This window comes from Balaenoptera acutorostrata, chromosome 12 (genome assembly GCF_949987535.1).
Source record: "Balaenoptera acutorostrata chromosome 12, mBalAcu1.1, whole genome shotgun sequence".
Taxonomy (NCBI): domain Eukaryota; kingdom Metazoa; phylum Chordata; class Mammalia; order Artiodactyla; family Balaenopteridae; genus Balaenoptera; species Balaenoptera acutorostrata.
Window position 1 is genome coordinate 75,469,371 of NC_080075.1, and position 20,226 is coordinate 75,489,596.

The 20,226-nt window shown below is 40.3% G+C and overlaps 1 protein-coding gene across 11 annotated transcripts in view; it reads right to left on the reverse strand.

The window, feature by feature from the left end:
- Nucleotides 1-20,226, reverse strand: part of LOC103004046 (protein FAM228B) — a 72,040-nt gene that overhangs the window by 2,110 nt on the left and 49,704 nt on the right. For 8 of the 11 annotated variants that reach the window (XR_009009860.1, XR_009009865.1, XR_009009864.1 and 5 more), the window contains 4 exons: nucleotides 16,689-16,776; nucleotides 16,438-16,594; nucleotides 7,380-7,487; nucleotides 483-1,116 (listed from right to left, as the gene is read on the reverse strand). Coding sequence is in view for 2 of the 11 variants with exons in the window: in XM_007183445.2 (XP_007183507.1) it covers nucleotides 1,110-1,116; nucleotides 7,380-7,487; nucleotides 16,438-16,594; nucleotides 16,689-16,776 (360 nt within the window). In the remaining 9 variants the exon portion in view is untranslated. Of the gene's footprint in view, nucleotides 1-2; nucleotides 1,117-7,375; nucleotides 7,488-16,431; nucleotides 16,595-16,688; nucleotides 16,777-20,226 lie in introns of those variants that run through there. The other 3 variants (XR_009009861.1, XM_007183445.2, XM_057557884.1) reach the window with 3 other exon arrangements.

A 20,226-nucleotide genomic window follows, 5' to 3' on the forward strand; every position in this document is an offset into this window, starting at 1 on the left:
GGGCCCCTAAACCTGTTTCAAAAAGGGGGTGATTAGGCTCCCCGACCCATGGCCTTAAGGACCCAATCAGGCAACGCCTCAGGGTCTGCCCGGGGCTGGGCCCCCCTGGGCCACACCGCCGCAGGCCTGCCCTCTGCTCCCCACCTCGGGTCTGCACTCGGGGCGCTCCGGGGCCAGTGGCACGGCGACTCACTGTTCTGGGAGGGGAAGGGGAGCTCCTCTAAAAACAAATTAAAGCACTACGCTTAGACCCCAGCCCCTCTTCCCGCAAGCCCCCTACACCTCTCTCCACAGGGGGCGCGGAGAGGAGGAGCCGGTCCCCCACCCCCGGCTCAGCCTTGCCGCCACCCCGGCCCCTCCGCGCGACGCGCCTTCAACCGCCGGGCCTTCAACCGTCCAATCCGACACCACCCCAGGTTTTAGTTAAAAATATACATATATATAAATTCAGGTCATGCAAATTAATCCTAAAGAGAACTTACCATTTATCTGTATGATCCAGGGCTACAAGTAGAAGCGAGGATTGATTTTTAGTGCCCCTTTTACCTAAGGAAAACAAAAGTCTCTCCTCCTATGCTCCAGGTCCTACTAAGTCTTCTGTGACTAGGAGTCAAACTCAACATGAGCCAGAGGGGTAATCAAAATGAATTTTTGTAACTTTGCAGACTCAGAATCAGCACGTGGGTAATCAAAATGAATTTTTAAATTTTCTAAAGACTGTTGGAGAAACCTGGGGAGAATATGTGGGTGTGGATTTTAAGGGTGCCTGACAATTTAGGGAAAGAGCAAGTGAACTGAGATGGGCGCTAAGTAAAGTAGCTATTAGTATTGTTATTGTATCTTTCAGGCAACATTTCTTAACTCCTGGGGGAAATACATTTGCAATAACTGTCAATATACAGTACTGTCATTTCTTAATTATCATACAGACACTGGACTCAAAAGATGAAGTTTATTGCAGATGCTCTTCTTAGACATAGAACAATTCTTGAGTGTCTTTCCTGGTCCTCATCCTGAATGATTCCTGCTGGCAGATGGCTTCCTTTGAAGCAGCCTTCTTTTGTGTCCTCTTTTACCGGTCAAGGCTCAGGGTGTGTGCTCCTTGGTTGCTAAAACCTTTTGAAAATGACAGAAAAGTGTAATTGATACAGGGATGAGGGGCTTACAAGAGCAGAAAGAATTCCTCTGCTTTAGCTGAGCTGATCTCCCTGAAACCTAGCCCTCCTGTTGGCGCTAAATGACTTGGAGGCAGGGTCCTCACCTAAATCTCCTGACTCAGCCTCTCCTCACTCTATCTGGATTAAGAAACAAAGAGCTTCTGGGACAGAGCCAACTCTATTATAGGTGGGGTAGAGCACTGATGTGTGATATGATTTGAGGGACCCCCTATGGTCCTGCTTTCTGATGTCAGTATGTCTGGAGTGCTAATTTACACTAGGATTATTGTGATTTATAAAATACTAGGTTCCTTTCTTCCCTTCTCTTTTCAAACCTCTGAATCTCTGTCCACCTTCACTATCAGCTGATGGATGACCTTCTGACTTACATGAGAAAACAAAGTAAACAGAAGTAAACAATCTTCCTTCACAAAATTCACCAAGCTGGTTTCATCTAAGTCTACGTCCTCTGCCTTCCTTCCTCTTATAATGATGGATTGTCCTGACCTCAAGTCCTGGATCCTACCTCTCCACAGGTAAAGGAGGTGGGAGGGTGGAGGAATGGATGAGGGAGAGTATTTTAAGTAGAGAAGTCAGAGAAGCCTTCTCTGGAGAGATGATGTTTGTGCAGAAGTCTGAGTGACCTGAGAAAAGGAGACATGGAGAGATCTGGGGAAGGAGTGTTCCAGGCAGACGGACTGGCGGACGCAAAAGCCTGAGATGGGAGTGAGGTTGGCGTGTTCACAGAACAAGAAAAGGAACATAGTGAGCGTGGAAAGAAAGGCAGGTGATAAGGGTGGGGAGGAGGCAGGTGCCCAATCGTATAGGAGGTTTAGAGGCCATGATAAGGAGCTAGAATAAAATTCAAGGTGTGAGGGGAAGCCATTAGAAGGTTTTGAGTAGGGGAGAATTCTGATCTAATTAACATTTTTTTTTTTTTTTTTTTTTTTTTTAATGAGGATCTTGAATCAGATGCGTATGTTTGATTGATTGATTGATTGATTGATTTTGGCTGTGTTGGGTCTTCGTTTCTGTGCGAGGGCTTTCTCCAGTTGTGGCAAGCGGGGGCCACTCTTCATCGCGATGCGCGGGCCTCTCTCGTTGCGGAGCACAGGCTCCAGACGCGCAGGCTCAGCAGTTGTGGCTCACGGGCCCAGCCGCTCTGCGGCATGTGGGATCTTCCCAGGCCAGGGCTCGAACCCGTGTCCCCTGCATTAGCAGGCAGATTCTCAACCACTGCGCCACCAGGGAAGCCCTGATCTAATTAACATTTTTTTTTTTTTTTTTTTTTTTTTTTAATTTTATAGCTACTTTATTTATTTATTTATTTATTTTTGGCTGTGTTGGGTCTTCGGTTCGTGCGAGGGCTTTCTCTGGTTACGGCAAGTGGGGGCCACTCCTCATCGCGGTGCGCGGGCCTCTCACCATCGCGGCCCCTCCCGTTGCGGGGCACAGGCTCCAGACGCGCAGGCTCAGTAGCTGTGGCTCACGGGCCCAGTTGCTCCGCGGCATGTGGGATCTTCCCAGACCAGGGCCCGAACCCGTGTCCCCTGCATTAGCAGGCAGATTCTCAACCACTGCGCCACCAGGGAAGCCCTAATTAACATTTTTAAAAGAATATGGTGCTGCATGGAGAACTGATTATACAGGGGCGAGAGCAGAAGCAGGAAAACGAGTTAGGAGGCTAATGCAATAGGCCAGGTAAGATCACAGAAACTTGAACCAGTGGTAGTAGTGAAGAACTGAGAAGTGAACGAGCTAACAGAGCTCATTACCTATAAGACACAGGAACTGAGTGAAAGCAAGAAATAAAAAATGACTCCTAGACTTTTATCCTGGGGGTCCTTTTTGGATTATAGTCCTATTCACTGAACTAAGAGAAATTTGGCAGGAAGAGGGACAGAAGTGCAAAATTAAGACTAATCCTCGGGACTTCCCTGGTGGTCCAGTGGTTAAGACTCCGTGCTTCCACTTCAGGGGCCACGGATTCGATCCCTGGTAGGGGAACTAAGATCCCACATGCCACATGGTGTGGCCAAAAAGAAAAAAGAATAATCCTGTTTGGGGCTGGTTATATCAGGAGACCCATAACCAGTACAGTACATAAGAAGGGTGTGTAGGGTATGATTACAAAGCAACTTATTGTATTTTTTTTCCTCACTGTCCATTTAAACCCGTTTGGTTGGGTAGTTCTCCAGCAACTTCCTGTTTTATTCTCCTCATTGTACTTATTACCAGCTCAAGTGATATTATATATTTGCCTGTTTATTGTCTGTCTCCCATCAAAATGTGAGCTCCTTGAGATCAGAGATTTATCTGTTTTGTTTACCTCTAGTCTCCAGTCTTTCAAACACTGCCTGGTTCAGAGAAGGTTCTTGTTAAAATTTGAGGAAGAAAGCAAGCAAGCACATGAGAGGATACTAAAACATGACAGTAAAAGGAGTGAAACCACAAAATTAAGTCTTAATACGTTTACCGTGAGTTAAAAAAAAGTAGCCCCCTTATCCTTTAGGAGTAGGGAAATAGAGTCAGAAAAGAAGAATGATAGATTGACTGTACACTCAGACAAACGAACCATTTCCCTACTGATTTCTAACTGGGAGATGGGGAGGATAGGCTGTGACTTCTCCTTCAAATCCACTCCTGGAAGAAGCTACACTCCAGAGACTCGGGACACAGGGTGTAGAGAAGGGAACTGAAGGGAAGTGGCCCCTAGACCGGGAAGCAGTAGGCTAGCCTAGACTAGTCAGATGGCACCAAGTTTAACCACAGTCAGCTTAGGATGAGAAATCTGTGCTCTGTGAACAACTGTATTTCTATACATTTTACATCTGGGGACTTTTATTTTACTTTTTAAACTTTACTACTTTAATTTAGTATATGGTCCTTTTGAAAATTTTTGCCTTTCTTGGCTAAATTAAGGGGAACAAAATTTGGGGCCTGGCTTGGGTGTGGTAACTAGTAAATGTGGTAGAGAGATGGTAGAGATGGTGGAGGGATGGAAGAAGGGCAAAATCAGGAGAGGGAGCTAGGGAAATCCTACAGTCCACCTTCTAGAGGATACCTCTATTGTGCAGCTGCCAGGGGCAACTCTCTTCATTCCCTCTGAATCAAGGACACCTGCCTCAGTTTCTTCTACTCACTCCCTTTTGGCAGGGGGAGAGGGTAGGGAGGGTTGCCCACTGCCTCCTGTCTTCCGGGAAGACTGCCGTACAGAGAAGTTGTTCCCAGCTGCTCAGATTTTGGTATCAGCAATTGCTGCCTTGTGTATTACAAAATGGAACTACACCAGCTCTCACCGCAACCTGGTCCTCATCCCTGTCTACCTCCTAGCTCGAGAAAGTTCAAGGAAGAAAAGTGCCCTTTAGAGTTGGCCTCTTTGGGACTTGGATTCTATCCCTCCTGATAACACAGAGGTTCTTTTTCCAGAAAGGATGACCCTGTGTTTCCAGAGGGAGGAACCAGAAAGGAAAAAATTATCCTATCAACTCAATTGTAGCATTTACTATTTTATTTAAATTTGAAGCTGATGAGTTCTATATGAATTTACACATTTTTATGAAAAATAAACCCAAATAAATAGCATTACCTTGCTCTAGTAACATTTTCATCTGAAATTTCATTGCTGCTTAATCAAATAGCTGAGTGAGGGTTCTCTGGCATATATGACCCCCTCACAGAGGTGTCCACTGTGGCTTCCCTGGGAAGGTCTAACTCTATCAAAGACAAATATGCCTCTTTCACCTCGATGCCGTACTTGGTATGCTTCCCTAATTCATGGAAGAAAATATAATCTTCCTCCTTCCTCCAGGGGGAGCTCATGAGTTTAAGCCTCTAGTTTAAGTCCCTAGGTACTCCAACAATGCAATATTCTCCTTCATATCTGAGTCACACTCTGCTATAAAAGACATTAAAGGACAAAACCTCTCCTTTTATACAATATATAAAAATTAAATAGGATTAAGATGTTTATTATCCTAAAACCTGACTCATACAAGTATGTATGAGACCATGGCAGTTACAGATTGCAGAGGAACTTACTACTCTTTTGGAGCCTAACAGACAAGAGTGATGCTAAAGCATTCCATCTTTTAAGGCCTTCAGCTACCACGTGAACAGGGCTTAATTTCAATACTTCCTATTATCCCTCAGCTTCAGCTCCCATTCAAAGAAGCAGCAAAGTGTTAAACCACACCTCAAAAACACTGAGAAGTCCACAATGGCCAGCACCATCTCTAACGGTTATCTGTTTCTTCTTTAAAGCACTAAAAAGACCCTCATGAGGCAACCAGTTGTTCTCTCTGCTGGACATGTCAGAATCAAGCATCTCTAAGAGCCCTCTGGCTTCTGCCACATTGTATTTATTCAACAAATTCTGAGTTTATTCAGAATGAGGAAAGGGAAACTACTGCAGCTTACTTTTGGGCTTTTTAGGAAGAGAGAATTGTAAGCCAACCTCCTAAACATCACGTAAGCTCACTTATCTTCTGCCTTGCTAGGTTCTTTTTTTTATTATCAAGTTTTACTAATTGTAAACGTTTTACTATATAATTTATGCACCATGAAATTCACCCATTTTAAATGCACAGATCAATGATCTTTAGTGTATTTCCAGAGTTGTGTAACCACCACCACGATCTAATTTTAGAACATTTCTATCAGTCCAAAACCTCATGCTCACTTACAGTCACTCTCCATTCCCAACTCCAGCCCCAGGCAACCAATAACCAACTTCCTGTCTCTATAGATTTGCTTTTGCTGAACATTACACTTAAATATAAATAGAATAAAAATTGTGATTGTATTCTTTCACTGAGTATAATAGTTCTGAAGTTCATCCATGTTGTAGCATGTGTAAGTACTTCTTTTCCTTTTAATTTCCAAATAATATTCCATGTATGGATGTACCACATTTTGTTTATCCATTCACCACTTTATGAACATTGGGATGGTTTCCACTTTTTGGCTATTATGAATAATGGTGCCATGTACACCCACTCATACACAAGCCTTTATGTGGCCATATATTTCCATTTCTCCTGGATAGAAACTGAGGAGTTAAATTGCTGGTCACTTGGTAATTTAATGTTTAACATTTTGAGAAACTGACAAACTGTTTTCCAAAGTTGCTGCACCATTTTACATTCCCTTCAACAATGTCTGAGGGGCATACACCCAGAGAAAACCATAATTCAAAAGGACATATGCACCCCAATGTTCACTGAAACACTATTTACAATAGCCAGGTCATGGAATCAACCTAACTGCCCATCGACAGACGAATGGATAAAGAAGATGTGGTACATATATACAATGGAATATTACTCAGCCATAAAAAGGAACGAAATTGGGTCATTTGTAGAGACGTGGATGGACCTAGAGTCTGTCATACAGAGTGAAGTCAGAAAGAGAAAAACAAATATCATATATTAACACATATATGTGGAATCTAGAAAAATGGTACAGATGAACCAGTTTGCAAGGCAGAAATTGAGACACAGATGTAGAGAACAAACGTATGGACACCAAGGGGGAAAAGTGTGTGTGTTGGGGGGGGGATGAATTGGGAGATTGTGATTGACATATATACACTAATATGTATAAAATAGATAACTAATAAGAACCTGCTGTATAAAAAAATAAATAAAATAAAATTCAAAAAATTCAAAAAACAAAGAAGTTAAAAAAAACCAAGAAAACAATGTCTGAGGGATCTCATTACTTTTAATCAGATACTTAACCAGTTATATAACTATGTAAAGAAATCTCTTACTTTTAATTCCATTAACTAGTAAATTGAGATGATTTGCCATGTTACACACACAGCAGTATGTACCACTTTTCTGCTTATAACCTCTCTTCACCCTGGGTACAATATTGTAACAGCTACTACCCACCAGAATTAGTCCAAAATTCCATTTTTACCGCTCTAATTCAATTAAAAACCTCCTAACCTTTAAGTTTAATACGAGTTGTTAACAACTTTTTTCTATGTCTATGCTGGTTATTTCTGAATGTGTCAGCTGTCTGTTCTTTAAAACCAGAAAAAGCTGAGGAAAGTTACCACCTTTCCCAGTGGTGGGAAATGCCTGATGTCCAGCCACAAGAGCCTGGTGTATTCCTTGGCACCGACTCCAGCAACTTAAAATGATGGCAGGGGATGAAAACACAGCCAAGCATGTTAAATGAAAGAAGAACAAAGCTATGGAATAATAGGCTTACTTGTAAACAACTGCTTTTTCTTCTTCCTGGGATTCCAGAAGATGAGGAGTTTTTGCAGAGGGTTTCAAGTCAAAACTACTTTCGTTAAAATTCACTTTTACTTTTAACCTTTAATAAGATAACAGGTGTGAGAGGATGTTCTGAAAACAATACTAGCTTGCATTTATACAGAAATCATTGTTCTACATTGACTGCTATGTATATTGTCCAAAATATCATTACTTCAAACTGGTGTGCATTCTTGGGTGTTCCAGAGTTGCTATGATAGAGACTGGTTTACTATTTACTGAGACCCTAGAATCAGCTAGGCAAAGTTTAAAGTATTCCCTATATCCTAGGGCTTATGCTCTAAATGTAAAAAGAAGTGACAGAGATTGTCATTTACAAGCATAAACGTAAAATGCTTTTCCTAAGAACCCAAACACCCCATTTCCCAGTCTCCTTTGCCATAAGGTGGCAGGCAGGTGCCTTAGATCCATCTAGTCTTGCCCCAATCAAGAGTTGGTTGGGGGACTTCCCTGGTAGTCCAGTGGTAAAGAATCCGTCTTACAACACAGGGGACGCAGGTTCGATCCCCGGTCAGGGAACTAAGAGCCCACATGCCACTGGGCAACTAAGCCCACACGCTACAACTACTGAGCTTGTGCACCTCAACTAGAGCCCGTGTGCTGCAAACTACAGAGCCCACGCGCTCTGGAACACGCGTGCCACAACTACAGAGCCCACACGTCCTGGAGCCAGCACGCCACAACTAGAGAAGAGAAAACCCACAGGCCACAGCTAGAGAGAAGCCCACGTACCACAACAAAGAGCTTGTGCGCCGCAAGGAAAGACCCTGCGTGCTGCAACTAAGACCCGACACAGCCAAAAATAAATTAAATAATTAATTAATTAATTAATCAATCTTAAAAAAAAAGTTGGTTGGAAGGGTGACACTGGCCCTGTGAGGAGCATCCATTTTGCTGACACAGATTACAGCAGAGCTGGTGGGGTTCTAAACCAACCACTGGAGCAGCAGCTTCCTGATTCTGCAGTTTCCCGATCATAGCAGAAACAACACATCCCTTGGCCAGCCAATTCTACACTGTGATTTTGGGAGTTATTTCTGAAATTCAGCCCTGTTTCTTAAGACCTCCCAATGATTTCATGAGCGGTGTAAGTCCTCAATAAATGAATCCTTTTCTGGGGTGGCTTCAGTTGTCTGAAACCAAGAGCCATTATCGTAACTAACATACTCAGTACACCTAGCATGCAAATAGCCACACAAAGAATTAATGGAAAGGATCAGTCTGATCCTGATTTAATCAGAATGAATCTTCCTAGAGAATGTGGATTTTGAAATATGTTTTGAGTAAAAGAAATCGGTATGGCAAACGTTTAGATTAGGGTATAAAGCACTACTAACAAGAGGACAAAAGGGTTTCCTGTGTTAATATATCTGAGAAGGGCTAATGCAGTGGCCCATTTGTCTGCAAGAACATTCTTAGTCGAAGCTATCCTGGGGCAGAACCTTGAGATGAGAGTAAATACTAAGGGTACCAAACGATAATGAAAAGGTTGGATGAGAAGAGTATTATCGGATTCGACCTTCTCAACTACCTTTCCTTTTGCTCAGAGCCAACTAAAAGTAGGGGCAGGAATGTCCTTAGTCAACGAATCCAATGGCCTCCTCTCAGTTCTCTATATTTGGCATAGTGCCTGATCCTTCTTGTCACCCTTTCCTCTCCTGATATCTGGCAAATCACAGACTACTGCTTCTTTCTCCTTTTCTCCTTCCCACCTCCTAAATTTTATAGCACAACCTTTCATCTCAGTATTTTTCTTTTTCCCAGTATTCTCTCCTCAGCCTATCTAATCCATTCTTATGCTTTTACTCTCATTTCCAAAGTGAACAACTCTTTTAGTTGTCCAACCTCAAATCCCCTTCTCCCTTGAGCTGTTGTCTCACTTTTCCAACAACCTGTAATACATCTTTACTTGAAAGGACTACCAGTATATAAAACTCAGTATGAACAAAACTGAACTCATCAATTGCATTTCTGAATCTGCTCCTCCTATGTTCCATCTTCTGCTGACAGCACCTCCATCCTTCCAGTGACCTAGATTTATATAGCAGGGTCTTTGGCCTCCCCCCTCCCTGCTCATTACTTCATTAGTCCACAAAACAAGCACTTTATGCCACTCAATTACTATCCTCAAGGAATTTACAGTACATGTAAAGATAAATATATATATACACATATATATGAACAAAAAATATACTATCTATAATAATGGCTGACTAGGAGCTCTGAGGCAGTGATCTTCAAGCAGTTTTGTTTATATACTCCTTAAAAGAGTTTTGAAAAACCACATAACCCCTTGAACATTTTAAAGCTGACACCTACAATTTTTCATTGCAAGTTTAAATAAGTTTATATCTTGTTAATAGATTTTTTTAAATATCAAATATTCATTAAGATAAAATGAGTGTTGGCCTTACAAGCAATGAAAATTTTAGGATATTATTTGATAAAATAGATTTTAACCACCATATTAAATAAAGCACACCAAATCTGAAAGTAATCACAAAAAACTGTTATCAGAGGATTATAGCTATTATATTTTGAAATTCTGACAGTACCAGAAAACATTCCAGCTATATTTAGAAGAAGCATCAGGACTTCCCTGGTGGCGCAGTGGTTAAGAATCCACCTGCTGATGCAGGGGACACGGGTTCGAGCCCTGGTCTGGGAAGATCCCACATGCCGCAGAGCAACTAAGCCAGTGCATCACAACTACTGAGCAACTAGAGAAAGCCTGCGCACAGCAATGAAGACCCAACGCAGCCAAAAATAAATAAATAAATAAATTTATTTTTAAAATTAAAAAATAAATTAAATAAATAAAATAAAAGAAGCATCACTAAATTATATAGCTTTAGCTACTCCAAATTCAAAGCAACCCAACACAGACCAAGTACCCTGATTCTGTAGCATGCCTTTAAATCAATCAATTAATCAGTTAATTAAAGTAAAATATAATATATATGACAGGGAAATACAGAAAGACCTGTGGGTTAAGTTTTCTTGCTTCTTCATTAAAGGAAGTCTCTCAAAAGCCAGTATTTTTATTTGTCCCTTTATTTGGTACCTTAAAATTTTTTACACCCAGGTTGAAAGATATGCCTCTCTTTTAAAAAGTGGGATAAGAAGTCATATGAATGCAGGCTTACTCTCAGCCAGATCAACTTCTGGAAAGAGTACATACAGACTTCAGAATCTGGAAGTTGAGACCCTTAAAACTATCCATGCCTATGTATACCTTGGTAAGTCTTTACAAGCCGTTATTGTATATTTTGAAATTCACTGCTCTGAGGGAATCCATTTACTTCAAACAACTAGACCCTGGATAGAATGTACCCTTCAAGGTGCCACTAGTCTTACAAGAGAAGGAGGGGGGTCTTTAAGAAAAACACACACACACAAATGTAGTAGAGGCTAGAGGCGTGGGAACTTAGGGCCATAATGGTGGGCAGCAAGGGCAGGTGGAATAACAGATAATAATCCCTGAGGGCAGATGCCAATAACAGAGTTAACAGAATACTGAGCCCTGTCTATGCCAGCTATAAGGTGGGGACACTACACTTGAGACTGCCACACTGACCCTACACATTTGAAGGGAGCTGGCTAGGCCCAGGTTGATGGCATCCCAGCTACTGGCAGGGGCAGAAACAGAAGCAAATCATCTGTGTAGAACAGTTTCCCCAATTTAGGCCAATAGGACACCCAAAGATAAAATGAACTCACAAATAAAATTCACTAAGCATACGAGAAAGCAAACCATTATAATTGAGAGTCAGCAGAGAAAAACAAAAGATTTATTAGCATCCCGCCAAAATACAGAATTTGGAATTATCAAATATAGAATGTAGAATAGCAATATATAAAATGTTTAAAAAAATAAATAATCCAATCACCAAGACAAGAAAACAATAAGAGCCTATCAGGAATGAACAAGCATATGGGGTGGGTATGGGGAGAAAATTTCAGAAATTAAAATTTTAATATTGAACACAGTGAAAAAAGAATAGTAAACTGGAAAATATATCCCAAGAAATTACCAAAGGCGATGGAAAATATGAAAGAGGTATTAAAAGTATTAATATATAAGATATTTACATATGATATATACAAAGGGCTCAAATAAGCCAGTCTTCCCCAAACATACTAGCCTCCACGAGAGTGGAGCCATGTGAGACATAGAGAAAAATCCAGAAAATCATCCAAAGAAAACATTTTCCTTACCATATTAGTCATCTCCAGAACCTTCCTGAGGATGAAAATAAAATACTGCAATTGAAACCTACCATATGCCCATTATTAGCCCACTATAAAATCAGTATTCTCAATATCATCACCTTCGCATACAACCTGAGTTAAATCTGTTATAAACAGATTCCTGGTTTGGGTGGACCCTACCTAATTACTAGAGTTAGGCTTATGATTCTCAAAGACAGTGAAAAAAAGTAGAAAGCCCATTCTTTCAGAATTCTGTCTTAAGGTTTATTTGTGTTTTACTAACATTTACAGTGCCATTTGTAGCAAATTTTTAAAAATAAGAAAATTATTAGAGTTCTGCTTCCATTTAAGGATGAATCAATACTGGTTCCCAAATATAACAGATGTACCACACTAATGCAAGATGTTAATAGAGGAAACTAAAGTGGGGAACGGGGAGGACGGGATATAAAGAAATTCTCTTTCTGCTTAAATTTTTGATAAACTTAAAATTGCTCTTAAAAATAAAGCCTAATAATTAAAAGATATCAGCTAAAATTTTAATGAATCCTTAAAGTCCAAGTGTGGGCTAGCATGTCATTTTGGAATAGCTGGGGAGACCTCATACAAGAAGTATTTACACTCATGAGCAAGCGCTTTTCCAAGGGCCTGCACCAGGTGCTAACAAGAAGACTGGGCACAGAGCAGAAAACCAGAGAAAACCCCCATTAGAGGCAAAGATATGCAGGAAGAGATTGACAGTGCTAGGTAAACAAGTGCCCCTCCCACTTTCCTGGATCCTTCCCCCCCTACAAAGCAAAGCATTAAGCTGCTGGGGTAGGGAAGCAAACCCTTTTTCAGGGTGATAAGCAAAGATCTAGTGCTTTTGGGAGAGGAGTAAAAGCAAAATCTATCTACCTCTGGAGGAGGGATGAGAAATCCTCTTATATCCAGGCAGACTTAAGGCTCTATTGTTACTAAGATAGGGATAGGAGTAAAAACCCTCTGTCCCAGGAGGAGGCACAAGAAATTTCCTTGTGCCCAGAGTCCTATACTTATACCCAGCAGAGGTCTGCTACTGTTGGAAGAGGGGCAGGAAACTACCATCCAAGAACAACCACAGACATAAGATAGTGTTTGGGTGCTATAGGGAGAAGAGAAAGGAACTCTAAGAAAACCCTACTCCTGAGGCCCAAGCATATAAGGCTTGCCTAAAACTGAGGCTAGGAAAAAGAAAACAGAGAACATTCCTTTGCCTCCCTCTTTGAGCCTACCAACAAGCAACAGCAGAATACTTCTGGCGGGGGTTTCCCTGGTGGTGCAGTGGTTAAGAATCCACCTGCCAATACAGGGGACGCAGGTTCGAGCCCTGGTCTGGGAAGATCCCACATGCCGCGGAGAAACTAAGCCCGTGCACCACAACCACTGAGCCTGCGCTCTAGAGATCATGCTCTGCAACAAGAGAAGCCACTGCAACGAGAAGCCCATGCATCACAACGACGAGTAGCCCCCACTTGCTGCAACTAGAGAAGGCCCGCACGCAGCAATGAAGACCCAACGCAGCCAAAAATAAATTAATTAATTAAAATAAATTTTTTAAAAAAAAGAATACTTCTGGGATGAAGCAAGACCATGGAGACACCTCACTCCCTCCACCTCTGTGATGCAGCCTTGCAGGGACAGCCAAAAACTGAGGAGGGCACACGAACACCTGAGAAAACCCCTCAGGTACCCCAGCCCCTACCCTAAGCACAAGGTAACAACAGCCCACCACTAGAGGCATCTGAAGTCTGTGATTCATTGAAAGTAACAATAGCAATAATAATACCTAAATCCAGCTCAATTTCTGACTAGATAAGCCCAATTCTCCACACTAATGCTTGACAGAAGAAAAGGCATATTCATTTCTAGACATAAATATTCAGTCTGCACTATTCTACCTCTAATGTCTGGCATTCAATTAAAAATTACAAGACATGCCAAAAAAAAGCAAGACAAAATATCCCACTGTCAAGAGATAAAGCAGTCAACAGAACCAGATTCAGAATGAACCTGAGTTGGAACTCTCAAATGAGGAACTTAAAATAACTATGATTAATATGTTAAAGAGTCTAGTGGAAAGATGAACAATATGTATGAGCAGATGGAGAATTTTAGGAAAAATTAAAACTATGTGGAAAAAATCAAATGGAAATACTAGAAATAAAAATCATCACATAAGAAATGGAGATTTCCTCTGATGGTCTCTTCAGTATATAAGGCAAAGCTGAGGAAAGGTTCATTTGATGGTGATCAATAGATGGGACACAGCTGAGGAGAGACTCAGTGAACTTAAAGATAGGTGGGTAGAAACTGTCCAACTGAAATACAAGAAGAAAAAATACATAAATAAATAAAAACAGAGCATCTAAGAGCTAAGGGACAACATCAAGTGGTCTAACATACATACAACTGGAGTCTCAGAAGGGAAAAAAAAAAAGAAGAATGGAACTAAAAACAGAACGACCATATGACCTAGCATTTCCACTCCTGGGTATCTGAAAAAAACAAAAGCATCCCAATGTTCACAGCAGCATTATTTACAATAGCCAAAATATACAGGCAACCTAAGTGTCCATCAACAGATGAATGAGTAAAGAAGATGTGATATACACACACACACACACACACACACACACACAAATGGAATACTACTCGGCCTTGAAAAAAAAGAATGAAAATTTGCCATTTGCAACGACATGCATGGACTTGGAGGGTACTATGCTTAGTGAAATAAGTCAGACAAAGAAAGACAAATATGGTATGATATCACTTACATATGGAATCTAAAAAATAAAACAGGGGCTTCCTTGGTGGCACAGTGGTTAAGAATCCGCCTGCCAATGCAGGACACAGGTTCGGGCCCTGGTCCAGGAAGATCCCACATGCCGTGGAGCAACTAAGCCCATACACCACAACTACTGAGCCTGCACTCTAGAGCCCGTGAGCCACAACTACTGAGCCTGCATGCCACAACTACTGAAGCCCGTGCACCTAGAGCCTGTGCTCCTCAACAAGAGAAGCCACTGCAATGAGAAGCCCGAGCACCGCAACAAAGAGTAGCCCCCACTCGCCGCAACTAGAGAAAGCCTGCGTGCAGCAACGAAGACCCAACCCAACACAGCCAAAAATAAATAAATAAAATAAATAAATTTAAAAATAAAACAAACTAGTGACTATAACAACAACAACAAAAAAAAAACAGACTCACAGATACAGAAAATAAACTAGTGGTTACCAGTGGGGAGAGGAAAGGGGAAGGAGCAAGTCAGGAGTAGGGGATTAAGAGGTAAAAACTACTATGTATAAAATAAGTAAGCTGTAAGGGTATTTTTGTATAGCCAATACTTTATGATAACTATAAATGGAGTATAACTTTTAAAAATTGTGAATCACTGCATTGTGCATCTGAAAAACTTATATAATATTGTACATCAACTACACTTAAGTTAAAAAAAACATGGGGGAGAGATAAACTGGGAGACTGGGATTGACATATACACACTACTATATATAAAATAGATAGCTAATAAGGACCTACTGTATAGCACAGGGAACTCTTCTCAATACTCTGTAATAACCTATATGGGTAAAGAATCTAAAAAAAGAGTGGATATATGTATATGTATAACTGATTCACTTTGCTATACAGCAGAAACTAACACAACATTTTAAATCAACTATACTCCAATAAATTTTTTTTAAAAACACACAGGAAGAATGGGGCATAAAAATATCTGAAGTGGGGCTTCTCTGGTGGCGCAGTGGTTGAGAGTCTGCCTGCCGGTGCGGGGGACACAGGTTCAGGCCCTGGTCTGGGAGGATCCCACATGCCACGGAGCGACTGGGCCCGTGAGCCACAATTGCTGAGCCTGCACGTCTGGAGCCTGTGCTCCGCAACGGGAGAGGCCGCAATAGTGAGAGGCCTGCGCGCCGTGATGAAGAGTGGCCCCAGCTTGCCGCAACTGGAGAAAGCCCTCGCACAGAAACAAAGACCCAACACAGCCATAAAATAAATAAATAAATAAATAAAAGAACGTGAATTTCTTTAAAAAAAAATAAAGTGTTATCTTGAAAAAAAAAATTAAAAAAAAAAAAAAAAGAAATATCTGAAGTGATAACAGCCTAGAATTTCCCCCCAAATAATGAAAGACATCAAACCACAGATACAAGAATCTCAGTGAACCCTAAGTAGGATAAAACAAAAAGGAGGGCTTCCCTGGTGGCGCAGTGGTTGAGAATCTGCCTGCCAATGCAGGGGACACAGGTTCGAGCCCTGGTCTGGGAAGATCCCACATGCCGCGGAGCAACTGGGCCCGTGAGCCACAATTACTGAGCCTGCGCGTCTGGAGCCTGTGCTCCGCAACAAGATAGGCCGCGATAGTGAGAGGCCTGCGCACCGCGATGAAGAGTGGCCCCCGCTTGCCACAACTAGAAGAAAGCCCTCACACAGAAACGAAGACCCAACACAGCCATAAATAAATAAATATTAAAAAAAAAAAAAGGAAGGGGAAAAAACACCTACACACATCATAGACGAGCTAATGAAAACCAAAGACAAAGAGAAAATCTTGAAAGTACCCAAGAAAAAAGAAACATCACATACAGAGGAACAAAGACAAGAATTACAGTAGACTTCTCATTGAAAAATGAAATATTTTTTAAAAATCATAATTATGACAAAATATATATATCACTGTCTCAAGAAACAGTTTTCAAATTCGAAGAGGTTCCATAATTTCTATTATACTAACCATTACCTGCTCCTTTTACAAAATTCACTTTCTATGTAGTTTGTAGGCAGTTTAAGCCACTCATTTGGAGTCATAAAGTGCCTTGAATTAGAAATTCCTGGAAATCTGGAATGCAGTTTGGCCTTCTCAACCTCTTTAAATTCTTTCATTGTAAATATTTTGCCTGTAGGAAGATTAGCAAGCTAAATTAGCATCCTTAAATGCAACTCCCACTGCTCTTGGGTTATGAAACCACATAACAATTAGAAACTAAGTACCAGTCTCACACTGCAGAAGAATTCTTTTTCCATCGTCTTTGTCATATTGTGCCTTTTTCAAAGGGTCACGAAATGGTGGGATTGTAACCTACAAGAAAAACACCTCTTTGAGGACTGGGTTGCAGCTCTTTTTCAGTCTATTCTAAGCATCCATGTATGGCTCTTATGCCAGAAGAATCAAGATTACAATATCTACAAACTAACAGCAATCTAATTATTATATATATTTAACACATTACAAAGAGATGGTGGCACTCCAATACATCTCCTAGCAAGGTCCTTCAGCCAAAGAAGCATGGTTAGCTCTTGTTTTAATAGCCTTTTCAGATCATTGTGGATATTCTTTTTAGATATCAATACTATTCCCAAACTCAACAAGTGGCAGCTTCTTAAAGGTCAGTTATGATGTAGAATCTGAAACCATATCAATGAATTATTCAAACTCTGCTACATTAAAATCCATTGGTCCATCCTGAACTTGAACTCTGAATGAATCTTTTATCCATATCATGAATTGGTTGTTTAGAGAAAATTAGATCACTGAGTTATGTGAGGTGTTCCAAATGTTAATACATTTCATTATACAATAATCACATTCATTAATATCACCAGTCTCATCAGTAAAGTCTTTGAGTATTGGAACACTGTCACATATGATGGTATGATATTTCAAAAATTCAAATTTTTGTTTGAAAGTTCACATTTTATCATTAGCAACAAATACTGTCAGTTGTTTTTCTTGAAGTGACAGACTCACGTCATTAATTTTCCAGAAAATGTCTACCAAACACCCAAGACTTAATAAACATAGTCTGTAACTCATTCTTTCAAGTAAAAATGATGTTCCATGAAAAAAAAATCAGGCAGTTCAGCTCACAATTCAAACAATCATACTGTATTTCAGTATGCATAAATGCTCTTTGCATACCTCCCATTTCATCACACAGAATATTAAAAAGATATGTAGAAAAGACCAAGACTTGGAGGGGAGGGATGAATTAGGAGTTTGGAATTAGCAGATACAAACGACTACATACAGTAAAACAGATAAACAACAAGGTCCTACTGTATAGCACAGAGATTATATTCAGTATCTTGTAACAAACTATAATGGAAAAGAATCTGAAAAACTATATATATATAAAAAACCAAATCACTTTGCTGTACACCAGGAACCAACATAACATCGTAAATCAACTATACTTCAATAAAAAAAGGGGGGAGTAAGACTTAATAAAATTAATAATTTTTTTACTGTTTGATCAAGGACATTCTTAAGTGAAATTGAAATTTTTTTTTTTTTTTTTACTGTGAGTGCATGACAGTGAAGAATATGAGTACAGTACCAGTATAATCTGGTAACACTGACTTAAGTAGTTCTAAGGTATTAGCAGTTTTACCCAACATTGCTTTTGTACCATCAGTGCAAATGTCAACACAATGAAAAAGGCAAATAAAATTTGGCACTATTATGAAAAGGTTGGGCCTAATGTAGCCCCTAGAAGGGTTTCGGGGCTGTCAAAGGTCTATGTACCTCACTTTGAGAACTGCTGCTATAACCTCAAAGTGCTCAGCTTACCTTAAGAGGTCACCTATCAGCTTCATTTAGAGCGGCAACATGGTGAAAGAACAGAATGGAATTCTGGTATCCAAAAGATCTGGTCTCAGGCTTCCCTAGTGGTGCAGTGGTTGAGAATCCGCCTGCCAATGCAGGGGACACAGGTTTGAGCCCTGGTCCAGGAAGATCCCACATGCTGCGGAGCAGCTAAGCCCATGTGCCACAACTACTGAGCCTGCGCTCTGGAGCCTGCGAGCCACAACTACTGAATCCCGCACGCCTAGAGCCCGTGCTCCGCAACAAGACAAGCCACTGCAATGAGAGGCCCGCGCACCACGACGAAGAGTAGCCCCCGCTCGCCACAACTAGAGAAAGCCCGCACACAGCAACGAAGACCCAACGCAGCCAAAAATTAAATAAATAAATAAATTTATTTAAAAAAAAAAAGATCTGGTTTTAAATCCCAATTCTAACCCTTACCAGGTATGCTACTAGTTAGTATGTCTAAGGATCTAACTCTACACTCTCAGTTTAACTCTGACCTATAAAAATAGGGACAATAGCACATACACACACCTCAATTTGGGGAAAAATTTAAAAGACTGCTTTGCCCTGCAACTACCAGCAGTATAAAATGTCTATGATTCAAGGTAGGTTTTTTGTTTTATTTTCTTTAATAATATCCACTATTAGCAAAAGTGTGGAAAAAATAGATTCTCGGGAGGAGGTACAAATTTATATAACCATTCTGGAGGACAATTTTGTGATATGAATTAAAATCACGCATAATTTTTAACCCAGCAATTCTAACAACTTACCCAAAGGAAAAAATTAAGAAATAGTTACAGAGATGTTCATCATAATGTTATTTATGATAACAATAGGTCAAAAACAATCTAGAGGTGGCACAGTGATTAAGAATCCGCCTGTCAATGCAGGGGACACGGGTTCGAGCCCTGGTCCGGGAAGATCCCACATGCCGCGGAGCAACTAAGCCCGTGCACCACTACTACTGAACCTGCGCTCTAGAGCCCGCGAGCCACAACTACTGAAGCCCGCACACCTAGAGCCTGTGCTCCACAACAAGAGAAGCCACTGCAATGAGAAGCCCGCGCACTGCAACAAAGAGTAGCCCCCGCTCACTGCAACCAGAGAAAAGCCCACGCGCAGCAACGGAGATCCAATGCAGCCAATAAATAAATAAATAAATTTATTTTAAAAAAAAAATCTAGAGGTTCAAAATAAGGAATATGTTTAAAAAAAAAAAAAAGGTGGTATAGCAAGATAGTATATGTGGTTAGAAACATACCCGTACTCTGCTATTTACAACTGTGTAACCTTGGACAAGTAACTTAACCTACCCGTGCCTCACCTGCCTTATTTGTAAATTATCAGTGAATGCTGAAATAAAGTAAAAAGAAATCTTAACATGTGGTTAATCCCTCAGTGCAAGTTAGCTATTAATAACAGAATACCATGCATTGATTACAATTGTTATTTATATTTATTGACAAAGAAAGAAAGCAAATCATAAACTACTGAGAAAAAGAAGATTTTAAAACCTAATGTGTGGTATGATCCCATTCCTGTTAAATAAAAATGTGTACATATACCTACACATAGAAAGAAGTCTTTGTTTTTTTAATTGAAGTATACTTGGTTTACAATTAGAAAGAAGTCTTGAAGGATATACAGAAAAATGTTCATGAGTTCACTCTGGGTAATGGAATTTTGAGTGGTCTTCTTATTCTTTATTTTTAAATTGATTTTCTCATTTATATATCATAAAAATATATTACTTTTGTAACAAATTTAAAAGTCTATGAAATTTTTTAACATTATCTATTACCCAATTATTATACAATATTTTCAAATTTTACAGAGGTTTAATTTACTTTGGACTTTGGCTTTTTTGTTCCTTTCTAAGATATGGAGATGGGACATGATTCTTAAGATGTTACTGCATTCGTTGGGAATCAC